Raw genomic sequence first — 27,067 nt, 5'->3', positions numbered from 1 at the left:
GGCTGCACGACGTTGGGGCGTGAGCGGAAGACGGCCTAACGGTGTGCGGGACCGTAGCCCAGCTTCATGGAGACGGTTGCGAATGGTTCTCGCCGATACCCCAGGAGCAACAGTGTCCCTAATTTGCTGGGAAGTGGCGGTGCGGTCCCCTACGGCACTGCGTAGGATCCTACGGTCTTGGCGTGCATCCGTGCGTCGCTGCGGTCCGGTCCCAGGTCGACGGGCACGTGCACCTTCCGCCGACCACTGGCGACAACATCGATGTACTGTGGAGACCTCACGCCCCACGTGTTGAGCAATTCGGCGGTGCGTCCACCCGGCCTCCCGCATGCCCACTATACGCCCTCGCTCAAAGTCCGTCAACTGCACATACGGTTCACGTCCATGCTGTCGCGGCATGCTACCAGTGTTAAAGACTGCGATGGAGCTCCGTATGCCACGGCAAACTGGCTGACACTGACGGCGGCGGTGCACAAATGCTGCGCAGCTAGCGCCATTCGACGGCCAACACCGCGGTTCCTGGTGTGTCCGCTGTGCCGTGCGTGTGATCATTGCTTGTACAGCCCTCTCGCAGTGTCCGGAGCAAGTATGGTGGGTCTGACACACCGGTGTCAATGTGTTCTTTTTTCCATTTCCAGGAGTGTATTAGGCGCACTACGAATGTAGTGGTGTGGACATGTCGGGAATGTGCATCTCACGGGAAGCGTGCAAGGGATAAGTCCCTGCAGACGCACTATCCTCTGTGCCCGCGGTGGCTCAGATGGATAGGGCGTCTGCCATGTAAGCAGGAGATCCCGGGTTCGAGTCCCGGTCGGGGCACACATTTTCAACATGTCCCCAATGAAGTACATCAACGCCTGTTTGCAGCTAGGGTGTGCATTTAATTATCATTTCACATATGTAGATCTTCAGGAGAAGTAGGTGATTTCGACTGCATACCACATTCTTCGTATTCCATCTTTACAAGGTTAAAATCATTAACTGGATTCCACATTACTGTGAGACTCTGGAACCTGCACTAAGACAGATACTACACTACTGGCCATTGAAATTGCTACACCACGTAGTTGACGTGCTACAGACGCGAAATTCAATCGACAGGAAGAAGATGCTGTGATATGTAAATGATTAGCTTTTCAGAGCATCCACACAAGGCTGGCGCCGATGGCGACACCTACAACGTGCTGACATGAGGAAAGTTTCCAACCGATTTCTCATACACAAACAGCAGTTGACCGGCGTTGTCTGGTGAAACGTTGTTGTGATGCCTCTTGTAAGGAGGAGAAATGCGTACCATCACGTGTCCGACTTTGATAAAGGTCGGATTGTAGCCTATCGCGATTGCGGTTTATCGTATCGCGACAATGCTGCTCGCGTTGGTCGAGATCCAATGACTGTTTAGCAGAATTTGGAATCGGTGTGTTCAGGTGCGTAATACGGAACGCCATGCTGGATCCAAACGGACTCGTATCACTAGCAGTCGAGATGACAGGTATCTTATCCGCAGGGCTGTAACGGATCGTGCAGCCACGTCTCGATCTCTGAGTCAACAGATGGGGACGTTTGCAAGACAACAACCATCTGCACCAACAGTTCGACGACGTTTGCAGCAGCATGGACTCTTAGCTCGGAGACCATGGTTGCGGTTACCCTTGACGCTGCATCACAGACAGGAGCGCCTGGGATGGTGTACTCAACGACTAACCTGGGTGCACGAATGGCAAAACGTCATTTTTTCGGATGAATCCAGGTTCTGTTTACAGCATCACGATGGTCGCATCCGTGTTTGGCGACATCTCGGTGAGCGCACATTGGAAGCGTGTATTCGTTATCGCCATAATGGCGTATCACCCGGCATGATGGTATGGGGTGCCATTGGTTACACGTCTCGGTCACCTCCTGTTCGCATTGACGGCACTTTGAACAGAGGACGTTACATTTCAGATGTGTTACGACCCGTAGCTCTACCCTTCATTCGATCCCTGCGAAACCCTACATTTCAACACGATAATGCACGACCGCATGTTGCAGGTACTGTACGGGCCTTTCTGGATACAGAAAATGTTCGACTGCTGCCCTGGCCAGCGCATTCTCCAGGTCTCTCACCAATTGAAAACGTCTGGTCAGTGGCGGCCTAGCAACTGGCTTGTCACAATACGGCAGTCACTACTCTAGGTGAACTGTGGTATCGTGTTGAAGCTGCATGGGCAGCTGTACCTGTACAAGCCATCCAAGCTCTGTTTGACTCAATGCCCAGGCGTATCAAGGCTGTTATTACGGCCAGAAGTGGTTGTTCTGGGTACTGATTTCTCAGGATCTATGCGCCCAAATTGCGTGAAAATGTAATCACATGTTAGTTCTAGTATAATATATTTTTTTCCAATGAATACCTGTTTATCATCTGCATTTCTTCTTGGTGTAGCAATTTTAAGGGCCAGTAGTGTATTAACAAGCGTACATGAAAGAATGAGTTCCAAACGCGACTGTAAATTATTATGGATATTTAATGAGTTGCAGATTCGAGCGAACAGCAACTGTTAACAATTATGTCAGAGAAACTATCGACAGAAACTGAAATTCGCTTTACAAACTGTGATCGCGTAGCGCCATGTTACCTGTTTACAGATGCGCTGTAAACAAGAGCTGGGCGCCTGCCGTGTTGCGGGTGCGCTGTCTGCTACAGTCACGGTAGTGGTGTACAATTGGCGAGCAACGAATTTGGCAATTCGCAACATTTTTTTAAATACTTGGGGTGCGAGCAGATAATATTCTGACACTGTGTTTCTTTCGGTGTATTCCTCCTCTATAAAAAATTTCAGGGTAGGTTTCGACATGTCGAAGTCGGAGTCTGGAGAAGTGACAAAGAGATACACTTCGGCAGATGAGATGCAATAGGGCGATTGAAAAGGCAGAGAGCTCTGCCTAAGGAAGACAAAGACCTCGCACACGCCTGCGATGCACCGATGCTGTTGAAGAGTATAGTGAGAGGTGTACTCACTCTCCGATGCGCTGGCCGTTCCAGCAGTCGGCCGTGTCGCGGGTCTCGGCGAAGCTCTCGTCGGAGCAGAGCGATTCTGCCAGGTTGGCGTAGAAGCCGCGGCTCTTGCTCAGGCTGGCCAGGAACGGCTGCAGCCTGGACGACAGGGTGTCCGTCGCAGGGGCTGAAAACACAGGCCGCCACTCAATTCTATCCGTGCTTCTTTTAAACAATCGACATATTGTCAAATGGACGCTTGCGATCTTACAACTGTTTTGATGGTTTTGTAAAGCAGGTGTCACAGCATAAAAACGAGAACATATTCACAAAGTGTCTAGCAAAAATAAAACAAACATGTGGGACATACACTGAATTACTGTGTAATAAATGGTCACCAAAAACAGTCGTTAAATTTGCAGGCACTGTTATCTCAAAGCACACTGTCGAATTTACTAATGTGAACGAACAAAGATGAACATTGTAGGCTATCAGTCTCTTTGGCGTATTCTGTGGCTGACTCCAGAGAAGTGATGAAGGAACTAAACTAGAGTTAAAAAACTAGAAACCCGCATCGATTGCGAAAAAAGCACCTAGTGTTAACCTAGGTTTCGGCGTAGATAACTACACCTTCTTCAGAAAAATGAAACCCACGACGTCTTTAGATTACGTCCCCCTCGCCCCCCCCCCCCCCCCCAGGCTAACTATTGGCTTTAGGAATAGTTTTTAAGAGTTCCTCCCGTTGTCATAGGTGGCTTCATATATGTTTCTTTCCTAGCATAAGCAACCGTGTGCGGTTAATTTAGGTTTCATCTCCTATTTAGCTCGTCACTTATTCTATCCATTCCATTTTTTGATATACGTTGATCCACGGTTGGGAATATATGGGCTATTTAGCCCCGACCCACGTATAAACTTTCTCGTATTCGTATGCGCATGCGCATTCAAGTAACTTCCCTTGTCTTGCGCATGTGCAAAGGTAGCGGGTCGAGCTTGTAAGTGAGCGACCATTTGTAGCTGCAGTTTATGGCGAGTCATGGCCCATCGAACATAGGCCGATGTGAGGTGGAGCGTACACCATTAAGTTTAGTAGTGGTTTTGACTTTGTACATATGTACTGTTTGTGTTTTCCTTTTTTCGTTTATAAATGTATAGCTATGGTGTTCTTTTAATCATGACAAAGGTTTTCTTAGGCACTTGTGGGTTTTATTGTTCTGAAGAAGGTGTAGTTATCTACGCCGAAACCTAGGTTAACACTAGGTGCTTTTTTCGCAATCGAGGCGGGTTTCTAGTTTTTTAATATATTAACCAACGATTGCTCACGCGCTGCGATGTTGAAGGTTCTTAAACTAGAGTTACATAAACTCAAAACTCTCATATATCTTTGGACGGTCGTTCTACGTTGTAAATACGTAATGTAAACACGTATGCCAGAAAATTTAACAGTGGCAGTAGGGGACTGTTACACATCTTATACAACATGAAATATAAGCTTACCCTAGTAAATCACATGTCAGTTCTAAAGCAAATTATGTAACCATCTGTCAGTGTATTATGAAGAGGACCAATGGATATTATAGGAACGTTCTATGAAAGAGCCTATCAATGTTTACTATACAAACATTCGACACTATAATGTAACAATATATTGCAAAGCAATTGTCTACATACTTACACTAGAGAAAATATTAGACTTGGATACAGGACAAATCCATTATATAATCAAGTTTAATATATTTAAGAGATGACTTAGCTTATAGACGTCTGATCATGCCCGAAGTGGAAGCGGCAACAATCTCAAGACTCTTATATCTATTTGCTGTCTTTCTCTACAGTTTTTACCCTCTACAGCTCCCTCTAGTACTACGGAAGTTATTTCCTAACGTCTTAACATTAGTCCTACCATCCTGTCCCTTCTCCTTATCAATGTTTTTCATATATTCCTTTCCTCGCCGGTTTTCCGGAAAACCTCCTCATTCTTTGCCTTATCAGTCCACCTAATTTTCAACATTCTTCTATGACACCATATTTCAAATGCTTCGATTCTCTTCTGTTACGGTTTTCCAAAAGTCCGCGTCTCACTACCATACAATGCTGTGGTCCATACGTACATTCTCAGAAACACATGAGTTATTTTGCTGCCTAGGTACCAGATTTCTTTAACTTCATCTACTTCGTCATCGCCGACCGTAGTGGCCGAGCGGTTCTAGGCGCTACAGTCTGTAACCGCGCGACCGCTACGGTCGCAGGTTCGAATACTGCCTCGGGCATGGATGTGTGTGATGTCCTTAGGTTGGTAAGGTTTAAGTAGTTCTAAATTCTAGGGGACTGATGACCTCAGCAGTTAAGTCCCATAGTACTCAGAGCCATTTGAACCATTTTTTTACTTCGTCATCACCAACCCTGATGTTTTCTCGCTGTTCTCATTTCTGCTACTTCTCATCTCTTTCGTGTTTTTTCGTTTAGTGTCAATCCACGTTCTGATAAGGCAAGGAATGAGGAGGTTTCCCGGAGAATCGTCGAGGAAAGGAATATATGGAAAACACTGACAAGCAGAAGGGACAGGATAGTAAGACATCTGTTAAGGCATTAGAAAATAACGTTCTGTTCATTCATTCAACATATCATGTAATTCTTTTTCACTTCCACTGAGGATAACAATGTCTTCAGCGAATCGTATCATCGACATCCTTTCACTCTGAATTTTAATTCCACTCTTGAACCTCTCTTTTATTTCGGCTATTGCTTATTCGATGTATAGGTTGAACAGTAGGGGCGAAAGGCTACATCCCTCTCTTACACACTTTTTAATCCGAGCACTTGGTTCTTGGTTTTCCACTTTAATTGCTCCCTCTTGGTTCTTGTACAAATTATATATTCCCCGTCTTTCCCTACAGCTTACCCCTATTTTTCTCAGAATTTCGAACATCTTGCACCATTTGACATTGTCGAACGCTATTCCCAGATCGACAAACCCTGTGAACGCGCCTTGATTTTTCTTTAGCCTTCATTGTACTCTTTGCATTGCTCAAGTCTCTCCTCTGTTTTTAACAGTGGAATTCGCACTACACTCTTAATGTTACCACCCATGCTTTTAAATTCACGGAAGGTTTGTTTTGACTTTTCTATATGCTGAGTCAGTCCATCTGATCATTATTTCTTTTTCGATTTCTTCACATTTTTCATGTATCCATTTCGCTTCAGCTTTCCTGCAATTCCTGTTCATTTCATTCCTAAGAGACTTGTATTTCTAAATTTCCCTGACCATTTTTCATCGATCAACTGAAGTATTTCATCTGTTACCTGTGGCTTCTTCGCAGTTACTTTCTTTGACCCTACGTTTTTCTTTCGAACTTCTGTGATTGGCCATTTTAGTGATGTCTATTCCTCTTCAACTGAACTGTCTACTATGCTATTCATTGTCTAGTATCTATAGTCTTGGATAACTTCAAACGTATATCTTCATTCCTTCGCCCTTCCGTACCCCGTTTCTTTGCGTATTGATTCTTCTTGACTAGTCTCTTAAACTTCAGGCCACTCATCATGATTTCTAAAGTGTGACCTGGGTCTATACTTGCTCCTGGGTACGCCTTACAATCCAGTATCTGATTTCGCAATGTAATTTTACTGGAATCCTCCCGTATCTGCCGGCCTTTTACAAGTATAGCTGCCGGCCGGGGTGGCCGAGCGGTTCTAGGCGCTACACTCTGGAACCGCGCGACCACTACGGTCGCAGGTTCGAATCCTGCCTCGGGCATGGATGTGTGTGATGTCCTTAGGTTAGTTAGGTTTCAGTAGTTTTAAGTTCTAACAGACTGATGAACTCAGAAGTTAAGTCCCATAGTTCTCAGAGCCATTTGAACCAAATATAGCTCCCTCCTCTTGTGATTCTTGCACAGAGTATTCGCTATAACCGTCTGAGATTTATTGCGGAACTATACAAGACTTATCCTCTCTCATTACTAATACCAAGTCCATAACGTCTCTAACTCTTTCTTGTACTCTTCCCCTACAATCGCACTACAGTCCCCAATGGCTATTAGATTTTGATCTCCCGTTAAGTACTGAATTACCCGATAAATATCCTTACATACTTTCTCTCTTTCTTCATCTTTGGCTTGCGGCGTGGACATGTATACCTTAACTATCACTGAGCTATTCACAGTAACTCACTCTCTGTCCTATCTTGCTGTTCATAACGAATTGTACTCCCGTAATATTTTCTGCTGCTGTTGATATCTATACTGATCTGACCAGAAATCTTTGTCTTCTTTCCACTGCACTTCACTGACCCCACTCTATCTAGATTGGGTCTTCCATTTCCATTCCCAGACTCGTAAACATTATCCTTTCGTTGATTATTCAGTTTTTTTCTCATGGGCACCTTCCCGTTGGCAGTCCCCTCACGGATATCCGAATGGGGACTACTCTTTTGCCAATGGAGAGGTCATCATGACAATTTACCTTATTTACTTCATACATTACACACTACAGAGAGGTTCAGAATTGGCCGTTGCACACTATAGCAATCTCTGGTGATAAGGAATTTAATGCCACGACCTCTCCACCTCATCGGTCGAATACTGCCGGTGAAAATTTCTTCCACCATCATTATTCGAGTAGGTACCGCCTAGCAGTAGCCCTGCGTGTGGGAGTGCCTCGGCAACCCCCACAGAGGAAGGAGAGTAGTCGCGACAATCAGGTGTAGGCGGAGGCTGCGTGCTCACCGTGGGCCGCGCCCTGCTCCCGCTGCGGCGCGTCTCCGCCCCCGCCGCCCCCGCTGCCGGCGGCCGCCTCCTCCGCGCTGCCGCCACCACCGCCACCCACCTGGAGCTCCTCTGGGACAGCCGCCCACCGGTACGGCCCACACGACAGCTTCACCTGCACAAGTGTACGCCATACACAAAAATGTTAGGCCGCCGCAAAAAATGCTCTGACAGGCACCAGCTGCACAGTACAGCTGTCAACATTAAAAGTGCAGAATAAATGATCGAACGGATAGGTGGAAAGGGTACACTGAGGACCTCGAGAGCAAGAAAGTTTCTGCTGATGTGACAGAAGAACAACTCAACACAACTAAAGCTGTCGGCACACGGGCCGTGGTGTCGAACGTTAACGTTGAGCGTGCCAAGTTCAACGTGCTGCTGAACGCTCAGGAACGATGCCACTTGTGCATGCGGTACGTGGGCCCCAACGTGGTATACGCGATCGCAACGCACTCCAGCGGCAGTTGAGGGATGTTTCTAGTCTTAAATCACACTGTTTACTCAACGGGCGCGCGTAAAATTCCCATGTTAGCTCTATTAAAACGCACATTTCCTCCACCGTCCACGAAAAGGAAAGTACCATGTCCAATCAATAAGGACACAGGCTTATAAAAGATCCATTACAAACAGTGCGGTACAAATCTGGGTTACTTCTCCGCATAAGATAAACATTATTTCATCATTCCCACAATTTAGTAAAACCCCAAGGTCAGTCTTACGTGATCACTGTTTCTACCCAGTAACAGAATCTTTGCAACATGTGAATTACGAAGCGTAAAAGAAAAAGGAGCAAAATATCTTTATACAAATAGCGCAAGCTGTCCTGTAAATTAAGCCAATCAAACAGTCACCCCTCAAAAAAGGTGAACTTATTTTTACATAACATCAAATATTACAGCATATACTTATATTAAACTAATAATAAAGTATCAGAACCTAACAAAACGCGAATGTTAGGGGAAACAAATTGGTAGTGTATGGATGCGAAACACCGCCCCAATTAAAAATTAATCAATTGACAGCGACACTACTCGTTACGCTAAACCAACAATAGACTCTTGATGTCTAATATAATATTATGTTAACCACTGCTAAAAACGTAAATCGTACATAATTATGTTATTAATTGAAATTTAATCATAACAAATTATACCAAGAACAATGCGTTTTGGGTGGATCTTCAGTGTGTCGCTGCCTTCAAATAGCCTACTCTCATAATACGCATGATACAATAATTCTTTTGCCACGAATATCATGTTTCTCATTATTTTATTGGAACGAGTCACACAGTTAACAACGGGTTTTCCAGTGATTCTGAATTTGCTGCTGCTCAGAAACGGCATATAAACATATAGGCTTGAAATGAATGCCAATATGGCGACTCACAACTCTGTACTGAAGGGAGACGGCGTGCTTGTGACGTAGAGTCGTTATACCATCTCACTGGTCAACGCTCAGACGCACGCTCAGAATATCTGACATGCCAGATATTGCTCTGCACGTCCGGAAAGACTCTCGAAACGTGCTTTTCCACGCTATGATGTCAGAAAGTCGGCACGCTCAACGCTCAACGTTCGGATGCACGGTCCATGTGCCAACGGCTTAACTGTGACGGGAGTCCTAGGCTCCTGCAGGCAGGCTACGCTGCTCCTCTTGCGACTGCCAGTAGTCATGCGAAAACAGAGAGCCGTCAATATATTGACTGTCTGCACGCGCCTAGGACTCAGTCACAGTTTGTCTCTATACAGGTACGTTTCTAAAGTGCTCAACATAGGTCGGAGAATGGCAGCGAGGGTGTTGCCGAACTTGGCCATCTAAGATGTGTCAGTGTCGCAGTTCCCCGTAATCACTAAAAAACGTTAACACTGTTTGCTGCTGTAGACCGCGTCCAAATTTCGTTGCATGGTTTTGAACGGTCCCCAGTGGTTCTACCCTATACACCACAGCAAAAACTGCACTGCAAAGGTGTGCTATAACGTCCATTGGGGTTGCTGTGCACAAAGATCTCAGAAAAGGGTCCAATCGTCCAGGGGGTTTCAACAGTGTCAAAGAACGTCATCCTGTTGCTCGCCATACTGTCAACTGTAGTTTTCTACTGAAATGTGTGGGAATAAATGCCCCAAGGAAAGAGATGGTTTCATTGGCACCCTTGTACCAGCCCCTGAGATCTTTTCGTGCAGATTCTGAGCGGTAGTGTGTCTGAAATGGTTTCCTGGACACTCAAAAGAAAATTGCATGATTTCAAAGCTAGGCGTCACGTTGCTCATGTCAATCGCAGAGGCGTCAAAAGAAAGGCTGGAATATGGATAAGAGGGGATGTGACGACCCTCTCATCGTGTGACACGTATACGGTGACATTGGAAACCCAGAATCTACTATGTAGGAATCAACATGGATTCCGGAAACGGCGATCGTGTGAGACCCAATTCGATTTATTTGTTCATGAGACCCAGAAAATATTAGATACAGGCTCCCAGGTAGATGCTATTTTTCTTGACTTCCGGAAGGCGTTCGATACAGTTCCGCACTGTCGCCTGATAAACAAAGTAAGAGCCTACGGAATATCAGACCAGCTGTGTGGCTGGATTGAAGAGTTTTTAGCAAACAGAACACAGCATGTTGTTATCAATGGAGAGACGTCTACAGACGTTAAAGTAACATCAGGCGTGCCACAGGGGAGTGTTATGGGACCATTGCTTTTCACAATATATATAAATCACCTAGTAGATAGTGTCGGAAGTTCCATGCGGCTTTTCGCGGATGATGCTGTAGTATACAGAGAAGTTGCAGCATTAGAAAATTGTAGCGAAGTCCAGGAAGATCTGCAGCGGATAGGCATTTGGTGCAGGGCGTGGCAACCGACCCTTAACATAGACAAATGTAATGTATTGCGAATACATAGAAAGAAGGATCCTTTATTGTATGATTATATGATAGCGGAACAAACACTGGTAGCAGTTACTTCTGTATAATATCTGGGAGTATGCGTGCGGAGCGATTTGAAGTGGAATGATCATATAAAATTAGTTGTTGGTAAGGCGGGTACCAGGTTGAGATTCATTGGGAGAGTGCTTAGAAAATGTAGTCCATCAACAAAGGAGGTGGCTTACAAAACACTCGTTCGACCTATACTTGAGTATTGCTCATCAGTATGGGATCCGTACCAGATCCGTCTGACGGAGGAGATAGAGAAGATCCAAAGAAGAGCGGCGCGTTTCGTCACAGGGTTATTTGGTAACCGTGATAGCGTTACGGAGATGTTTAATAAACTCAAGTGGCAGACTCTGCAAAGGAGGCGCTCTGCATCGCGGAGTAGCTTGCTCGCCAGGTTTCGAGAGAGTGCGTTTCTGGATGAGGTATCGAATATATTGCTTCCCCCAACTTATACCTCCCGAGGAGATCACGAATGTAAAATTAGAGAGATTAGAGCGCGCACGGAGGCTTTCAGACAGTCGTTCTTCCCGCGAACCATACGCGACTGGAACAGGAAAGGGAGGTAATGACAGTGGCACGTAAAGTGCCCTCCGCCACACACCGTTGGGTGGCTTGCGGAGTATAAATGTAGATGTAGATGTAGAACTGTGGTGAAATTTTGTGCCAATGTGGCATCAACGACCTAACATAAACATCTGAGCTCCGGGCTTCTTTTCCGCATGTGTCAATGTGCTACCTCAAGCGTCGCAGAGCCCGAGAGTGACGTCGCAGGGTGCCACGCTTTTACATAATTACAGAGGAGGGTTGTAGGCACGTTTGAGTCAAATTTCAAGCTTCTGTGTTGCAATCGGAGACAATAACTGCGTTTGGAAAATGTGGTCCTTTAATACTTTTGCACAGTGAATATTACTAAAGGCTAACAGGAGTCGCGATCATAGTGGTGCCTGTCTTACAGCTGCCAGGGATGGCAAAAATTTGATTCTCAGTAGTTCATAGAACCACTGAGCGAATTTAAAAATTTAAAATGTTGTCATAATCTTCTCGCAGACAACTGTACCTTAAGTTAAAGGTTCACAACAGTAAGACAAGTAGTATAATTAGAAATTCTGCGTACGTAACCCACGACGTGAGAATCACTCACAAAGAGAGGTTCCCAGCAGTGATATCGACTTTTTTAAATCATCTATACTATGATATAGGTTAAGGACCCAGATTTGATACCCTACTGACGTTCACCCTGCTGGGCCATCATTTGCCAGTAATCGACGAAGAAAAAAATCGGAATTTCGCGTGATGCTCTTCAACTCTAAAAAAAGGACGTTTAACAGACTGTTTACACAGCGTGACCGTTATACCACAGGCCTCACGTGCATGAAGTCGTGGGTTCGGATTTTGTCGGTTGCTTTGAATTTTTTATTTTTATATCTTTATCGAAATTACTTCGATCATTATTTTTATTCAGTAAACTAGATTAAATGTAATTTTTATCTCTATTCCTTTGTCACATTTTAATCAACATATTAACTTTGCTCTCATGTTTTCCTTCCTTTCTTTTTTCACATGGGGTCTTTGTGTATGTAAATTTATTTGTATTTATCTATCAAAGTATTTAAACACCTGAAACTGCCGATGTATCGGTTAAAAAACAAAAGGTGAAATAATCTATTTAACGTTGACTTTGCAATTGTGTCAAAAATGTATTTTTTGTTACAATATGTACATTCTTTTGGATGGTTAAGATCATGAAAAAACGTTTAAAACAGGAACTCTTACTACACTGTGGACAAATTAGCGCATATGCAGATTTAAGCGAAAGAATGAATAATAAATAACATGAAACTCACGCAAAATAAAGATTGGAAATAACGAATGCAGTAACATGGATAAAAATTTAGGATGATACAAAAGGAAAAATTAAATCGGAGTTAATACATAAAAAGTAATTAAAATCAAATGGACAAAGATTCCAAGTGGAAAAAGAATGATAGGGCGAAAAAATCAGACCAATTTGAAAAAGTTAATAAGTTGATTAAAATCATGTGACGAAGAAATAGAAACCAATAAATAAATAAATTCAACTCTAGTCTTTGAATAAAAATAACAATCAAAGTAATTTAGTAAACATTTAAAAATAAAACAGTTCTAACAACCTGACGACTTTCGAACTTAACCGTTACACTGCCTAACCTGTCTGTTAAACGCCCCTTTTTTCAAAGCTGAAGAGCATCAAGCGAAATTCCGAAGTTTTTTTCGTCGATTACTCGCAAACAAGAGCCCAATAGGATGAATGGTTGCAGGGTGTGAAACATGGGACCTCCCTTGGATCAATAAGGCGCTACGCATAATAAAATTCCTTCCAAATTTCTCAGTTCATTGTGAGAAATGGCAATCAGACGAATACACGTTGGAGTGCAAAGTCTATCAGACTGGAGACATGCCATCGGACTTTCGGAAAACACTCCACACAGTCCCGAAAGACAGCAATCACAGATAAGTGCGAGAACTATCATAATCAGCTTAACAACCCATTCATCGCATTAACTTCTAATGGTCGGGATTCCGACTCATGCAGAATTTTTTAAATCATATTATGTTTACAGTTAACTGCAGTTTCAGCATTTAGGCCATGACCAAGTGGTACTGCAAAAAGATTTTGCTTCAGCACATGTCAGATTTGAAACTCCTCCGACATGCAGACATGTCATCGACAGAACTAAGCGTTTTCACAGTAGGAGTACAGTAACACCAAACGTGCGCGAAGTTCTGTAGATCGTTAAATTATATCAATTACGTGAACTGTTAAGTTCACACGTAAATAGTGTGTTGAACACTGATTTAAAGCGAATTGTGTTAAGGATGTTAAATGGTAACATCACAACTGGAGATCAGGAATTTGACGAAATGAAGGAACTCTGCCACATTAGCGGCAAAATAACAGAAGACGGACAAAACAATGGGGACATAAAAAGCAGAGTCGCACAGGCAAAGAGGGCGTTTTTCTGGCCAAGACAAGTCTACTTGTATCAAACACATATCTTAATTTGAAGAAAAAATTTCTGAGAATGCACATTTGACCCACAACGGTCTATGGAACGGAAACAAGGACTGTGGAAAAATGAGAGAAGAAGAGAATCGAAACATATGAAATGTGGTGATACCGACGACTGCTTAAAATTAAGTGGACTAATAACATAATTAACGAGGAGCGAGAACAGGAATATGTGGAAAACACTGACTAGAAGAAGGGATGGAATGATAATATAAGGGTTAGTCCCATGAAAACAGTGACTAAACTTTTTATTACTTCTAAAGTAATCGCCACAACTGTTAATACATTTTCTAGACCGTGAGGTAAGACAATCAATGGCTTTGTGGTTGTCTACGCGACCGTGATTGTACGCAGACATACACGTCTTAGTACGAAGCAAATCGACGGCCACGAATATCTTTCTTCGGACTACAAAAATATGAAAACCGCATAGGGAGAGATCGGGATTGTACGGAGGACGTGTAAGGGCCTCTCAGAGAAACTTCTGCAGCGTAGTCGAAACAACATTGCCAACATGTGGGCCCGTCCTGTTATAACAGCATATTCTGAAAGGAACCGAACTGGTATATACAGTCTGGACGGTAAGGCTTGTTTTTGCTAAGCGACTTGAGACGCTTTGCTAAAACGAGGGTATCTATTTCTAAATTAATCATGTTGGCAGCTGTTCTTGAAGCTAATTCTGCAGTATTTAGTGCAATTACTATTGTGTAAGACTTACGGAAAACCGTGTTTAATAGCTCCGATGTTGTGTCGCTGTCCTCGGTAACATTGCCACTGCCATCACTTAGTGAAGGTATTTATTGTATTTTGCCACTGGTGTACTTTACATACGACCAGAAGCTCTTTCGATTTTCTAGTCTGTTCCGAGATAGTGTTTTGTTTCGAAAACTATTAAAAACAACCCGCACTGCAGTCCGCAGTAAGATTCGCCAATCTTGGAGATTTGCGATCTTGTTAATCTGGTATGCTTTTTTAGTTGCTTCTGCAACTGTGCTCAGGCCTGTTTCATGTACCACGTGGTAACTGCTCGGTCTCTCATTAATTTAAGGGGACTAAAACTCGCCGGCCGCGGTGGTCTCGCGGTTCTAGGCGCTCAGTCCGGAACCGCAACTGCTACGGTCGCAGGCTCGAATCCTGCCTCGGGCATGGATGTGTGTGATGTCCTTAGGTTAGTTAGGTTTAAGTAGTTCTAAGTTCTAGGGAACTGATGACCACAGATGTTAAGTCCCATAGTGCTCAGAGCCATTTTTTTTTTCAGGACTTTTCTCATCCCTAAATTCGAACCACGTAGGGTCGACAAAATTTCTTATCTCGTACCAAGCGTGAACACAGCAGGAAGGACGGAAAACGAAATGGTAGCGTACTCCGTCCCCCTCCCAGGCTGAGCGGTTAGCGTGGCTGACTCCCATACGGAGGTCCCGGATTGAGTTACATAGAGCTCAGAGCCATTTGAACCATTTGAATAAAACTCGCAACTACCATCAACGTTATTTCTTTGAATTCGATTAGGGATGGGCAAGGGATATCGATGTATCAAAATATCGGCATAACTTCAAAATAACATCGATATATAGGGCGATCTTTAAATCATTACTATCGTTCAATCGGTATTTGGTATTAAATATCGGAAGCGATATTTTTATTGCCTGTTTTCTCTCATCAGCAGATATTTTGCCCATTCCAGCAACTACCAATCATTCCAATTTGACAGTAAATATCTTACAAGGCCTTAACTTTATTTCTTACTCGGTACTACAAATGAGCACCAGACTTGAATATCAGTGCATCTACAACTGCATAATCATGAAAGCTTGTTACTTCTGTGTGTCACTTCCACCTCTGCAAATGCGAGGTACAAGGTGTAAAATGCACACACTTGTTGGCAGCACTGTATGAGAAAAGTGAAAATTAGCAACTACGCGACATAATGTGTGCATCTCTTACTCCCCGATTGCCTGAATCAAGAAAAGATATGCACACTGTAGAAGTAACGTACAATCGGCGCAAAAATCACACACATTACTGCACTGATATTTAATGGAAAACGAATTCTGTTGTCTGAAATGTTTAGTCGTAATTTCACACCTGTTTTGTCACAAATTGCTCATAAATACTTAATGCGCCAAGTCTCTTCTGTTTCGTCCAAAAGAGTAGCTTCCTTAGTAAACTTCCTTGTGCTAGATAACCGAAGCAGGTTGACAGGGGAACATATTAAACAAAGAGTTCCATTAGTATCTATCAGCGGTTATTTATGATTCATTAATTAGTTTTTTTTTTTGTAAATAAGTGTTTGTATAGTACACCGTGTGTCTTTTTGTGGTTAATCTTGAATAAAATAAAATATTCCTCAATTTTTAAATGTTTGTTAATTATTTCTGCGGCTAAGATCATTTTTTTAAAATTTCTGTATGTATTGAAAATATCGATCAAAGTATCGGTAATTTTGATAATACATCTTTATCTTTGATAAATGTCGATATAATACACAACGTGATCAAAAGTATCCGGACACCTTGCTGAAAATGTATAGTGTTGGCCCACTCTAGCCTTGATGACAGCTTCCACTCTCGCAGGCATACGTTCAATCAGGTGCTAGAAGGTTTCTTGGTGAATTGCAGCCCATTCTTCACGGAGTGCTGCACTGTATGACACAAGTGACACCCAATCACCTGACCACGTTCGAAGTCCGTGAGTTACGCCGAGCGCCCCATTCTGCTCTCTCACGATGACTATGACTGCTGAGGTCGCTGGTATGGAGTACCTCGCAAACGTATATTTTAGGGGTGTCCGAATACTTTTGATCACATAGAGTACACATTGATATTTTCAGGAATTTGCCGGCCGGTGTGGCCGTGCGGTTCTAGGCGCTTCAGTCTGGAACTGCGTGACCGCTACGGTCGCAGGTTCGAATCCTCCCTCGGGCATGGATGTGTGTGAAGTCCTTAGGTTAGTTAGGTTTAAGTAGTTCTAAGTTCTAGGGAACTGATGACCACAGATGTTAAGTCCCATAGTGCTCAGTCTTTTTTTTTTTCAGGACTTTTCTCATCCCTAAATTCGAACCACGCAGGGTCGACAAAATTTCTTCTCTCGTACCAAGCGTGAACACAGCAGGAAGGACGGAAAACGAAATGGTAGCGTACTCCGTCCCCCTCCCAGGCTGAGCGGTTAGCGTGGCTGACTCCCATACGGAGGTCCCGGATTGAGTTACCGGCGCTTCAAAACTCAAATAGCATTTTATGTAACTAACATTGAGATTTTCGGGAGATTGAGATGTAATTTTCTGAAATGTAATTAGTGAGCGGGACTCGCTGAAACAGTTTAATGCCTATTTTGTCTAGCGGTAACTCTTATAGTTTATTCGTTCTTCTGGTGTCTGTTATCAGTGTTAGACGTTTATCATGCAGTTCTGAATTATTTCTGATTGTAACTTATATAACGTATATGGCGAATGAATATGCTCAGGAGTAGTAAGGAAGCCTTCGTAAAAGACTATTGTGCTGAATCCAGACTTCCGTTCAAAGAAAGAGGTAAACATCTTTTGCGGTATCGGCCGGAATCCCATCGGCCGCAGTTTAAAATACACTAGTGGCCATTAAAATTGCTACACCAAGAAGAAATGCAGATGATAAACGGGTATTCATTGGACAAATATATTATACTATAACTGACATGTGGTTACATTTGCACGCCGTTTGGGTGTATAGATCCTGAGAAATCAGTACCCAGAACAACCACATCTGGCCGTAATAACGGCCTTGATACGCCAGGGCACTGAGTCAAACAGAGCTTGGATGGTGTGTACAGGTACAGCTGCCCATGTAGCTTCAACACGATACCACATTTCATCAAGAGTAGTGACTGGCGTGTTGTGACGAGCCAGTTGCTCGGCCCCTATTGACCAGACGTTTTCAATTGGGGAGAGATCTTGAGAATGTGCTGGCCAGGGCAGCAGTCGAACATTTTCTGTATCCACAAACGCCCGTACAGGACCTGCAACATGCGGTCGTGTATTATCCTGCTGAAATGTGGGTTTCGCAGGGATCGCATGAAGGGTAGAGCCACGGGTCCTAACACATCTGAAATGTAACGTCCACTGTTCAAAGTGCCGTCAATGCGAACAAGAGGTGACCGAGACGTGTAACCAATAGCACCCCATACCATCACGCCAGCTGATACGCCATTATGGCAATGACGAATACACGCTTCCAATGTGCGTTCACCGCGATGTCGCCAAACACGGATGCGATCATCATGATGCTGTAAACAGAACCTGGATTCATCCGAGAAAAATACGTTTTGCCATTCCTGCACCCAGGTTCGTCGTTGAGTACACCATCGCAGGCGCTCCTGTTTGTGATGCAGCGTCAAGGGTAACCGCAGCCATGGTCTCCAAGCTGATAGTCCATGCTGCTGCAAACGTCGTCGAATTGTTCGTGCGGGCGGTTGTTATCTTGCAAACGTCCCCATCTGTTGACTCAGGGATCGAGACGTGGCTGCACGATCCGTTAGAGCCATGCGGATGAGGTGCCTGTCATCTCGACTGCTAGTGATACTAGGTCGTTGGGATCCAGCACGCGTTCCGTATTATCCTCCTGAACCCACCGATTCCATATTCTGCTAACAGTCATTGGATCTCGACCAACGCGAGCAGCAATGTCGCGATACGATAAACCGCAATCGGGATAGGCTACAATCCGACCTTTATCAAAGTCGGAAACGTGATGGTACGCATTTCTCCTCCTTACACGAGGCATCACAACAACGTTTCACCATGCAACGCCAGTTAAATGCTGTTTGTGTATGAGAAATCGGTTGGAAACTTTCCTCGTGTCTGCACGTAGTAGGTGTCGCTACCGTCGCCAACCTTGTGTGAATGCTCTAAAAAGCTAATCATTTGCATATCACAGCACCTTCTTCCTGTGGGTTAAATTTCGCGTCTGTAGCACTTCATCTTCGTGGTGTAGCAATTTTAATGGCCAGAAGTGTACACTCGCCGCCAGTCACGCGCCGCCGAGTTCTCTGCAGTCGCCACCGCGGCATCCGGGCGCTGCCACGAACGCTTACGCCGCTGCCAATGATTTGCAAGAATCCCCTCCCCCGAGTTCCAGCGGCGAGTCTACTTAATCAGGGAGAATGTGCAGGTAGAATAGGGGGAAATTTTTATATCTACTCTAATCTCTTTACATTAGACAAGTATCGATAGCTTGATGAGTACGATATTTTCCTTGCTATACTACTCATGTATTGGTACTTTAAGTTCGACAGCGTGTTCCCAGATGGACACCTATATAGAGTGTGTACAACAAGTCCGCGGACACTTTCAATTATTTATCGCACAAGAACTAAACATTTTGAAGTGAAACTCTGAAAGTTGGTTTTCGATATGCGAACCATGAGTGACCCGGCAGAGGTCAATACGGTAATCGAACTCTTGCCATACCCGTCCGAGCATGGTATGGTCGACTGTGGCAGTCGCTTCCCGTTTTCTCTCCCAGGGCTCTGCTACATCACGTGGTAGACGCGGTACATACACCGGATCTCTGTGTCCCCACAGAAAAATGTCGCACGGAGTGAGATCTGGTGATCGGGGAGGACATTTCGTGAAACAGCTGTCCGCTTCTGTAGCACGGCTGATCCATCGATGCGGCAGCTCCGTGTTCGGGTACCCATGAACTTCACGATGAATATGGGATGCAGCCCCATCCTGCTGAAAGACGAACGGAGAGTCCGATTGCATTTGAAGCATCAGCCATTGCTGCAACATGTCCAAGTAGGAATATCAAGTGATAGTGCTCTCGGCGAAGGAGAATGGCCCATACAGTTTTCGACGTTAAAAAACGTTTACCTTTGGCAAATCACACTCCAATTCAGTACATTCGTGTGAATGCTTTGTACCCCAGATTTGAAAATTATGCCTGCTCACTTTCCCATTAGTGCAAAAAGTGGCTTCGTCGCTAAAAATTAAGCGATCAACAATGCCATCCTCATTCAATTGTTGCAACTGCGAACGAATCTCAAAACGCTTGTCTTTGTCGTCGGCATTGAACTTCTGCACTAGCTCCAATTTGAATGATTTCATACACAGCTTCTGTCGCAGGTCTTTCTACACTGTCATTGTAGCCATTTCGAGTTCACGGGAGGCACGACGCAACGATTTCTTTGGACTCATGAATATCTCTCGTGTGCGCTCCACATTCACTTCACTCACACTGCGACGTCCGCTTCTCTTTGCCGGACACAAGCAAGTAACGAATTGTTGTGCCAGTGGTAAATGGACTTCCTTGTTGGTGGCTTCTTACCGTACTTGGTTCTAAACATCTTTTGAACAGCTGTAGCACACTTGCTTTGTAGAACTCCAACACACAGAAAGCTCGCTGCGCACATGAACTCGCCAAGTTTGCAAATAGCGCTGACTATCGGCAAATTACCAAACTACGCTGTGGCGGTATACATGGAAAAAAAATTCAGGGTTTCTCTTCAAAATGACAGACGTATGATATCTGTGCAATTTTTGGTTCTTGTGCAACAAATAATTGAAAGTGTTAACGGACTTTATGTACACCCTGTATTTAAGTAGTTTTACAGCGCATACAGTCTGCTACCGCGCGACGTTGGAAGTGATCTCCACTACCGCTGTAATCAAAGCACACGGACGGAGGAATCGCCGTGCTATTTTCATACTCCCCCTATTAACATCCGATGTCTCGCCGACTGCGAGTAATCTGGTCCCGACGTTCCAATTGTACTCCCAACAGAAGCCGATAAAACTCATTTCCCGCTCGGCCCTCCTTAAAGCGCCTGCTACAGATTTCAGAGTAGCGCTCCACTGAGCCGGCACAGATGAGCTCCATTACCCGCCCAGCGGCTGCTTCCAGCTTCCGCGTCTGCGAAAATGCCGACAGCCCGGCGAGACACGAGAATTCCGCCGCCCCCTCAAAAGATAAGCCCCTAACGAGCGCCGGCCGGGATGGCTTTTCATTTCGTACAGTAACGGACGGGTGGAATCAAAATAAATAAACAGATGAAGGAACAAGTTCTTACATCGCAGTGCTGTTACAGACGAAAATTAGAAGACTCTCCATGAATTTCCAGCAAACGAGGTGTTGACACCGACCATTAGCTTCCGGGACTCCAGCACGACACAATCCCCTGAAATCAGGGAAAAAGTTACCAGCGGAAAAATGCTCCTATCGATGCACAAAAAGGCATACTCCTCCTTAAAAATCTCTGGCTGTAAAGTGGCGTACCAGCTGCCTCATTTTACCTTCCTCAGCACCTTTAAGAACTTTTCCCCAAAAATTTTGACACGCGAACACATTCGTTCTTTTAAACAAGCAACTCACCTCTCTCTCCTACAACCCCCATAAATGTAACCCATCCGCTCCCACTTGCCCATTCTCATTCACTCATTCAGCCCAACAAACTGTCATATCTCTTTCCGTCTCTCTGTCACAGTGTCCTGTCTCACAGCCACAGTCTCCTTCGTTCTGTCCAACTAATAATGCCTCCTCTCTTGCTTTCTCTTACTGCTAATATCTCATTACTTTCTTCCCACTGCTGCTGTCTCTTCTCAGTGCGGCTATCTCTCTCTTCCTCGTTGTCACTGCCATACAGACTGTCTCCCATTATCACCGTCTCTCTTCCACACTCAATTTTTCCGTCTCTTTATTCCTCTCCCAGTGGCGCAGTCTCCTTCACTCTTTTCCCAGCAATGTTCTATCATTGTCAACTACGTTCCACTACCACTATGTCCATCTCTTTCTCTCACACTACCATTGTTTCCTTCGCTCTTTTTACGAGAGTTGGAACTTAAATAGTGGCAACTATTTATTCACAACCGATACAAAAGAGTTACATGTTTGCACCTGTTACTGTCCTTCAAAGTAGTCACCAGCATTGTATAGAACCCGTTGCCAGCGATGTGGAAGGCGTAGTATACCGTTAGCAGAGCCTGTTCTGTTGATGGTGCGAATGAAGCGGTCTATTGCCTGTCTAATCTCTAGAACAGTTCTGAAGCGAATGCCACGAAGCCACAACTGAAACGCCAATCCAACGAATGGCGTAATTAGGAGTCGCCGCGAAAGTCGAAAGTGCGTCAGAGCCCCAGTATAGTGAAAGTTATGATGATTCTCGTGTACGACTGTGATGGTGTTATCCTAAGGCATTACGTTCCTCCACCGCAGACCGTCAGTGCACAGTATTACTGTTCGTTTTTGGAGCATCACCTGTGACCAGCTTTGCGAAAAAAGCGGTGACACTTTCTGCGCAACCCATCCATCATTTTGCACGAAAATTGGCGGGCGTATACAGCGCAAGCTGTGGCTGCTATGTTCGGTCGATGGGACTGGGAAGTACTGTACCATTCACCATACTCCCCAAACTTATGTCCTTGTGACTTTGATTTGATTCCGAAGATGAAGGAACCACCTCTTCGCATTCCCTTCAGAACTGTTCCAGAGATTCGACAGGCAGTAGACCGCTCCATTCGCACCATCAACAGAACAGGCTCTGCTTACGGTATTCTATGCCTTCCACATCTCTGGCAACGGGTTGTACACAACGCTGGAGACTACTTTGAAGAACAGTAACAGGTGCAAACATGTAATTCGTTCGTATCCGTTGTGAATAAATAGTTGCCACTATTTAAGTTCCAACTCTCGCATAACACAACCACTGTCCACCATCTTTCCGTATTTGTTACTTTTCCATCTCTTTGCCACTGCCAAGGTCGAGTATGTTCGTATGCCAAAACTACTGGGAATAATTGTGAATGTGCTACGGAAGGTAGAATGAGACAGCTGGTACCCCACTTTTCAATCACCCTTTTAAACAGGAGAAGATTCGCCTTTTTGTGCTCTGATAGGAGCATTTTCCCGGTAGTTCCCTACAGCAGGAAATGTCACTAATATGAAAAGAACTTTACGTGTCAGTAACATTTCGTTTGTTTACTTTTGTTAACTAGAAATCATGAAAGACTAATTTTACACATTAGACCGTATTTTATGTGCAAAAAAAAGTACTTCTGTACTACAACTGATGACAATGCAGACACTTTGTAGCATATTTCTCCTTGCTGCGTCGCTTTATAAATTAAGTTTTCGCCTCACACTGGATTTTACATACGTATTTTACATGTACAAGTACGGTAACTTGGAACTTCTGTATCTCGGAATGGGTATAGAGATCAAGACAATTTTCAGGGTTGTTCCAGATCGGGATCTTAGGATTATAACCATTTGCTGTGCACAGCCGTCTTCGAATCTGTGGCTCTGATTTTGTATCCAAAAACCATGTTTTGGGGTGTTTCTCGATCATGGGTAAAGATTTCTGAAAATAGTTGCACGGAACTTCTAGATAAATGGCTAGAGAATATACAGTTGAAACTTGAGCAATTTGCTCTCGTTAGTTATTTAGCGCTGATGAAGGTGAAACGTGGTGAAGAAAACTTTTTTCCCGTTTTCTCATGAACCGCCCATGAACTAAATGGTGCCTCTATAAGCCCCTTAAGGTGCACCGTACACCATATCTAACGCAAAAAGAATCAATTGCTCCATTTACCTAAGCTGGAGGAAGTATGTAATATTCAAACTTTGAACCTATACTGTACGATCGTCACTAAAGACTACCCTTCTGTTGGTATATAAATGGTCCTTAGCCAAAGGACTATGCAAGACATTTGACCCTATCTTTCTGTCACCAACAGAACCCGAGCTATGAGCGACGGAAAACTCCCGTTTCCACGTGCGGTGTTTTGGAACATAATGCAATATACAGGGTGATTTTTTCCACCGTGTTCAAACTCCTGAGATTGATCGATGGGAGGATACAGAACAGGCCGGAACTATTGGCGTTTCTTGCGTGTGACTTTGCCTCCCCTGCTGGAAGAAGTGCCATTGATGATTCGAAGGGTTATGTGGCGGCTACCTGATGGTGCTCAAGCCCACTTCAACGTTAAGTCTGGACGCATCTCAGTCATGTCTTCCCTCGTCAATGAATTGGACGAGGGGGTCCAGTTGGATGACCTGCTGTTCGCCGAATCTTAACCCGTGCGATTTCTGATTATGGTGCCATCTCGAAAGTATCGTGTATGTAGAGCTCACTCCAGACGTGGAGACACTGGACCAGCGTATTCATGTTGCCTCAGACAGCGTTCGGATGCAGCCTGACCGATGTGAATGTGTGAGACAGAACATGCTACTGCGCACATACGCATACGTTGAGGCACATGGAAACCATTTTCAACACATATTTTAACTGTGGCTGCATGGTACAGCGCATATTAGAACTCAGCCTCTGTAACAATGTATGATTGAATAAATGGTCTCTAGCGTGGAAACCATGCATTTCCCGACTTGACTTAATTAGACCTTCTGTGTTCCGTATCAACTCCTAGAGTTTGTGCACGGCGGCAAAGATCACCCTGTATTGTCGCATTGGTACTAGTTAACCGTGACTCATGGTCGTTGTTGTTGTCTTCAGTCCGAGGACTGGTTTGACGCAGCTCTCATCGCTTGTCAGTTTCAAAGGGGATGATAATCGGTGCAAGATGCATGGGTCATAGCACATCGGAGATTATAAAAGATTGGGTTACGGGGTCAATGGGATCTAGATTGGAACTTGTGAATATCGCAGTATTTCTACACGCGTAAACAACCGCAGAAGATGACCACAGGCGTTGATAAACGGACGTCACGTCGCCTCCGCAGATCCATGCGGGGTGATCGAATGTCTGCTCTGCCATATCGCCGCCAACTTGAAAGTGGAGCTTCAGAAGGCCATTTCTACAGTGGCTGTGCGGAGCGAAATGCGCTGCATGGGCTTCTGGACCATGGACCAGTGGCGTTATGCAGCATAGCACGACGAATCTCCATTTCAGCTGTATGGTGTTGTTGGAAGCGCGAGAATGTCTCGTATGCCCGATGGCGCTACGAATGCTACAGGTCAAAGGGGTCACGTCAAGAGAGGAAGTGGTTCAGTTATCGTCTGGGCTGTATTCAAAGAATCGCAAATGGATCCCACTGTCCGGCAGTGATCAATGACCAATCCGCGTTATGTGGAGAAACCATCTGCATACCGTTCTGGCACCAGAATACCCTGATGGAAAGGGACACAGAGTCACGTCACAGCTCTTTAGTAGCACATTGGTAGCATGATGAATACTCCAGTGCATTCACGATACACTCTTCAGCCAATCCAGTATTTTGGGATGCTGACGACACTCATATACGCTCAATGAACTCGACACAACTGTATAAAACAACATTGTGGAGAAGCACGGCACGACGTTTAGATTAATGTCCTTCCAGAACGATTCAAAACCTTGTAAAATCATTGCCTCGAAATGTTGCACTGTAATTTTGTGGCCTCAAGAAGAAATGACTCAGTAACTTACCCAGTGTCTTCCTATGACTATTATTGTACATTTGACAGCAAAAAAACTGGCCGGCGGAAATGGCAGCCGGAGTTTCAGTGCGGTACGACACTGACATGAATGGCATGCAACATCGTATACTTTTCTGTTTACCTTGGGAATGTGCAGACAAGGAAATAGAAAAAAAATGTTCAAATATGTGTAAATTCCTAAAGGACCAAACTGCTTACGTCATCGGTCCCTAGACTTACACACTACTTAAACTAACTTATGCTAAGAACAACACAGACAGCCATGCCCGAGGGAGGACTCAAACCTCCGGCGGGAGGGGCCGCGCAGTCCGTGACATAACGCATCAAACCGTGCAGCCAAGGAAATAGCACTTCAAAAATTACAGGAAACTGATCTTGTCAGTATTTTTATTAGCACGAGGCGTTACGGCAGCATGCTGTCACCATCAGGTGCATTCACAGTCACTTTTACATTGCAATTAATATTAAACTTTCATTTATCCCTGGTGTACGGATGTTATTTCAGGGCTGCGGCTGTACTGCAAGATTTTAATGAAATAATGTATACTGCAACAGTCACTTGTTGCTAATATTTTATTAGTACGACGCTTTTCGGCAGCATTCTGCCCATCATGAGGTGCGAATTCCATATCTGTTCCAAGAAAGCACAAATTTTCACATACAATACTCTATTATTAGCTATATGTTATATATAGTACATGCTAACTGAATAGATATGAGTTCGTAAACGGTCACTGTTGCTGAATAAACAACGTGTGGGCTTTATATGTAAGGTGCCTCACTTTCGAATCCATGTGAATTTTTGTTTTGCATTTTTCCCTTGTTCCAACAAAAGAGAGACATTCTTCTGGCTTTACAATTTGCTGTTTAAGGAGCCCTCCATTCTATTATATGAAGCACATTTCGAGGATACGCAACTAATTTCCCACACAAGATACGATGAAGTTTGGCTATAAATCAGTGAGACTCACTTCTGGTGAAGAATGACCTCCCTGGAGCCGAAAATGAAGTTTACTACCTCTACCTGACATATTACGTGGGAATTATTCACACAGATTCTCTGATACTACACGGTAACAGACTAACAATCTGCGCGCCATTCGTTGTATGATAGCCAATCAATGGCAGTAAACGAGCAGCAAACTTTACAACAGCAAAAACTCATTTTAAATATGGATGATCTATATGGAGAAATTGCATTATTAAATAAATTATATGATCAAGTATAATTTCTGGAGGTTTTTCTCATAAATGGCAACATATTTAATGAGACAACTGATGATTTTACAAATATGTAAAAATCAGTTTCATTTCTATTGTCAATTCCCATTACTTCATCATTCACAGAGGGATTTTTTCTGTGATGGGACGAAAGAAACACAGCATCACCGAATTCGATAAAAATGAATTATTTATTTAACTTAAATGTAATACGCAAATGTACTGTGAAGCGATTTAGCAGTGACTCTTATTTGTTATTGCTAAAAGCAACAAAAAATACATTTTAAACGAAATAATTAAGTAAAATAAATGATACTTTATTTTGATACAGCGTACTTTTATTTCCCAGCTTTGAAAATCAATATACTTTTTTTGCTAAAGAAAAGTGGCGACACCAGGGAAAACAGACATCCCCCGCGTGGGAAAGCTTGCTGAGAGAAGCAAGGACTACCTCCGAATAGCTAATGATGCGAATATTATCATATTTAAACACGTTACCAATTCAGAAGCCCAAAACTCAGGGAAAGTAACAAGTAAACATAAAAAGTTTCCACAAAGATATCCAAATGCATTATAAACGCAGTTTAGTAATAATAAATGATGATTGTATTGTGAAACCGATCACCCAAAGGAGTTTCCGAAGATCTCCTAGTTCAGGCCAACCTTATAACGATATTAATTATTAAACTTCAGCCAAATCAGAGTGTAATATACGTAGCA

At 44.0% G+C, this 27,067-nt stretch overlaps 1 protein-coding gene and 1 non-coding gene across 2 annotated transcripts in view; one reads left to right on the top strand and one right to left on the bottom strand.

Annotated features, from left to right (window-relative positions):
* LOC126457049 (division abnormally delayed protein-like) overlaps positions 1 to 27,067 on the bottom strand; it is a 632,657-nt gene that overhangs the window by 104,081 nt on the left and 501,509 nt on the right. The window contains exons 5-6 of the mRNA XM_050093039.1: positions 7,702 to 7,855; positions 2,999 to 3,161 (exon numbers count right to left, since the gene is read on the bottom strand). Of these exons, the coding sequence (XP_049948996.1) occupies positions 2,999 to 3,161; positions 7,702 to 7,855 (317 nt within the window). The remainder of the gene's footprint in view (positions 1 to 2,998; positions 3,162 to 7,701; positions 7,856 to 27,067) is intronic.
* On the top strand, positions 745 to 819 carry Trnat-ugu (transfer RNA threonine (anticodon UGU)). The gene has a single exon. It is a non-coding gene; the product is annotated as a tRNA-Thr (tRNA).

This window comes from Schistocerca serialis, chromosome 2 (assembly GCF_023864345.2).
Source record: "Schistocerca serialis cubense isolate TAMUIC-IGC-003099 chromosome 2, iqSchSeri2.2, whole genome shotgun sequence".
Taxonomy (NCBI): domain Eukaryota; kingdom Metazoa; phylum Arthropoda; class Insecta; order Orthoptera; family Acrididae; genus Schistocerca; species Schistocerca serialis.
This window is presented reverse-complemented; position numbering and strand designations above follow the sequence as displayed.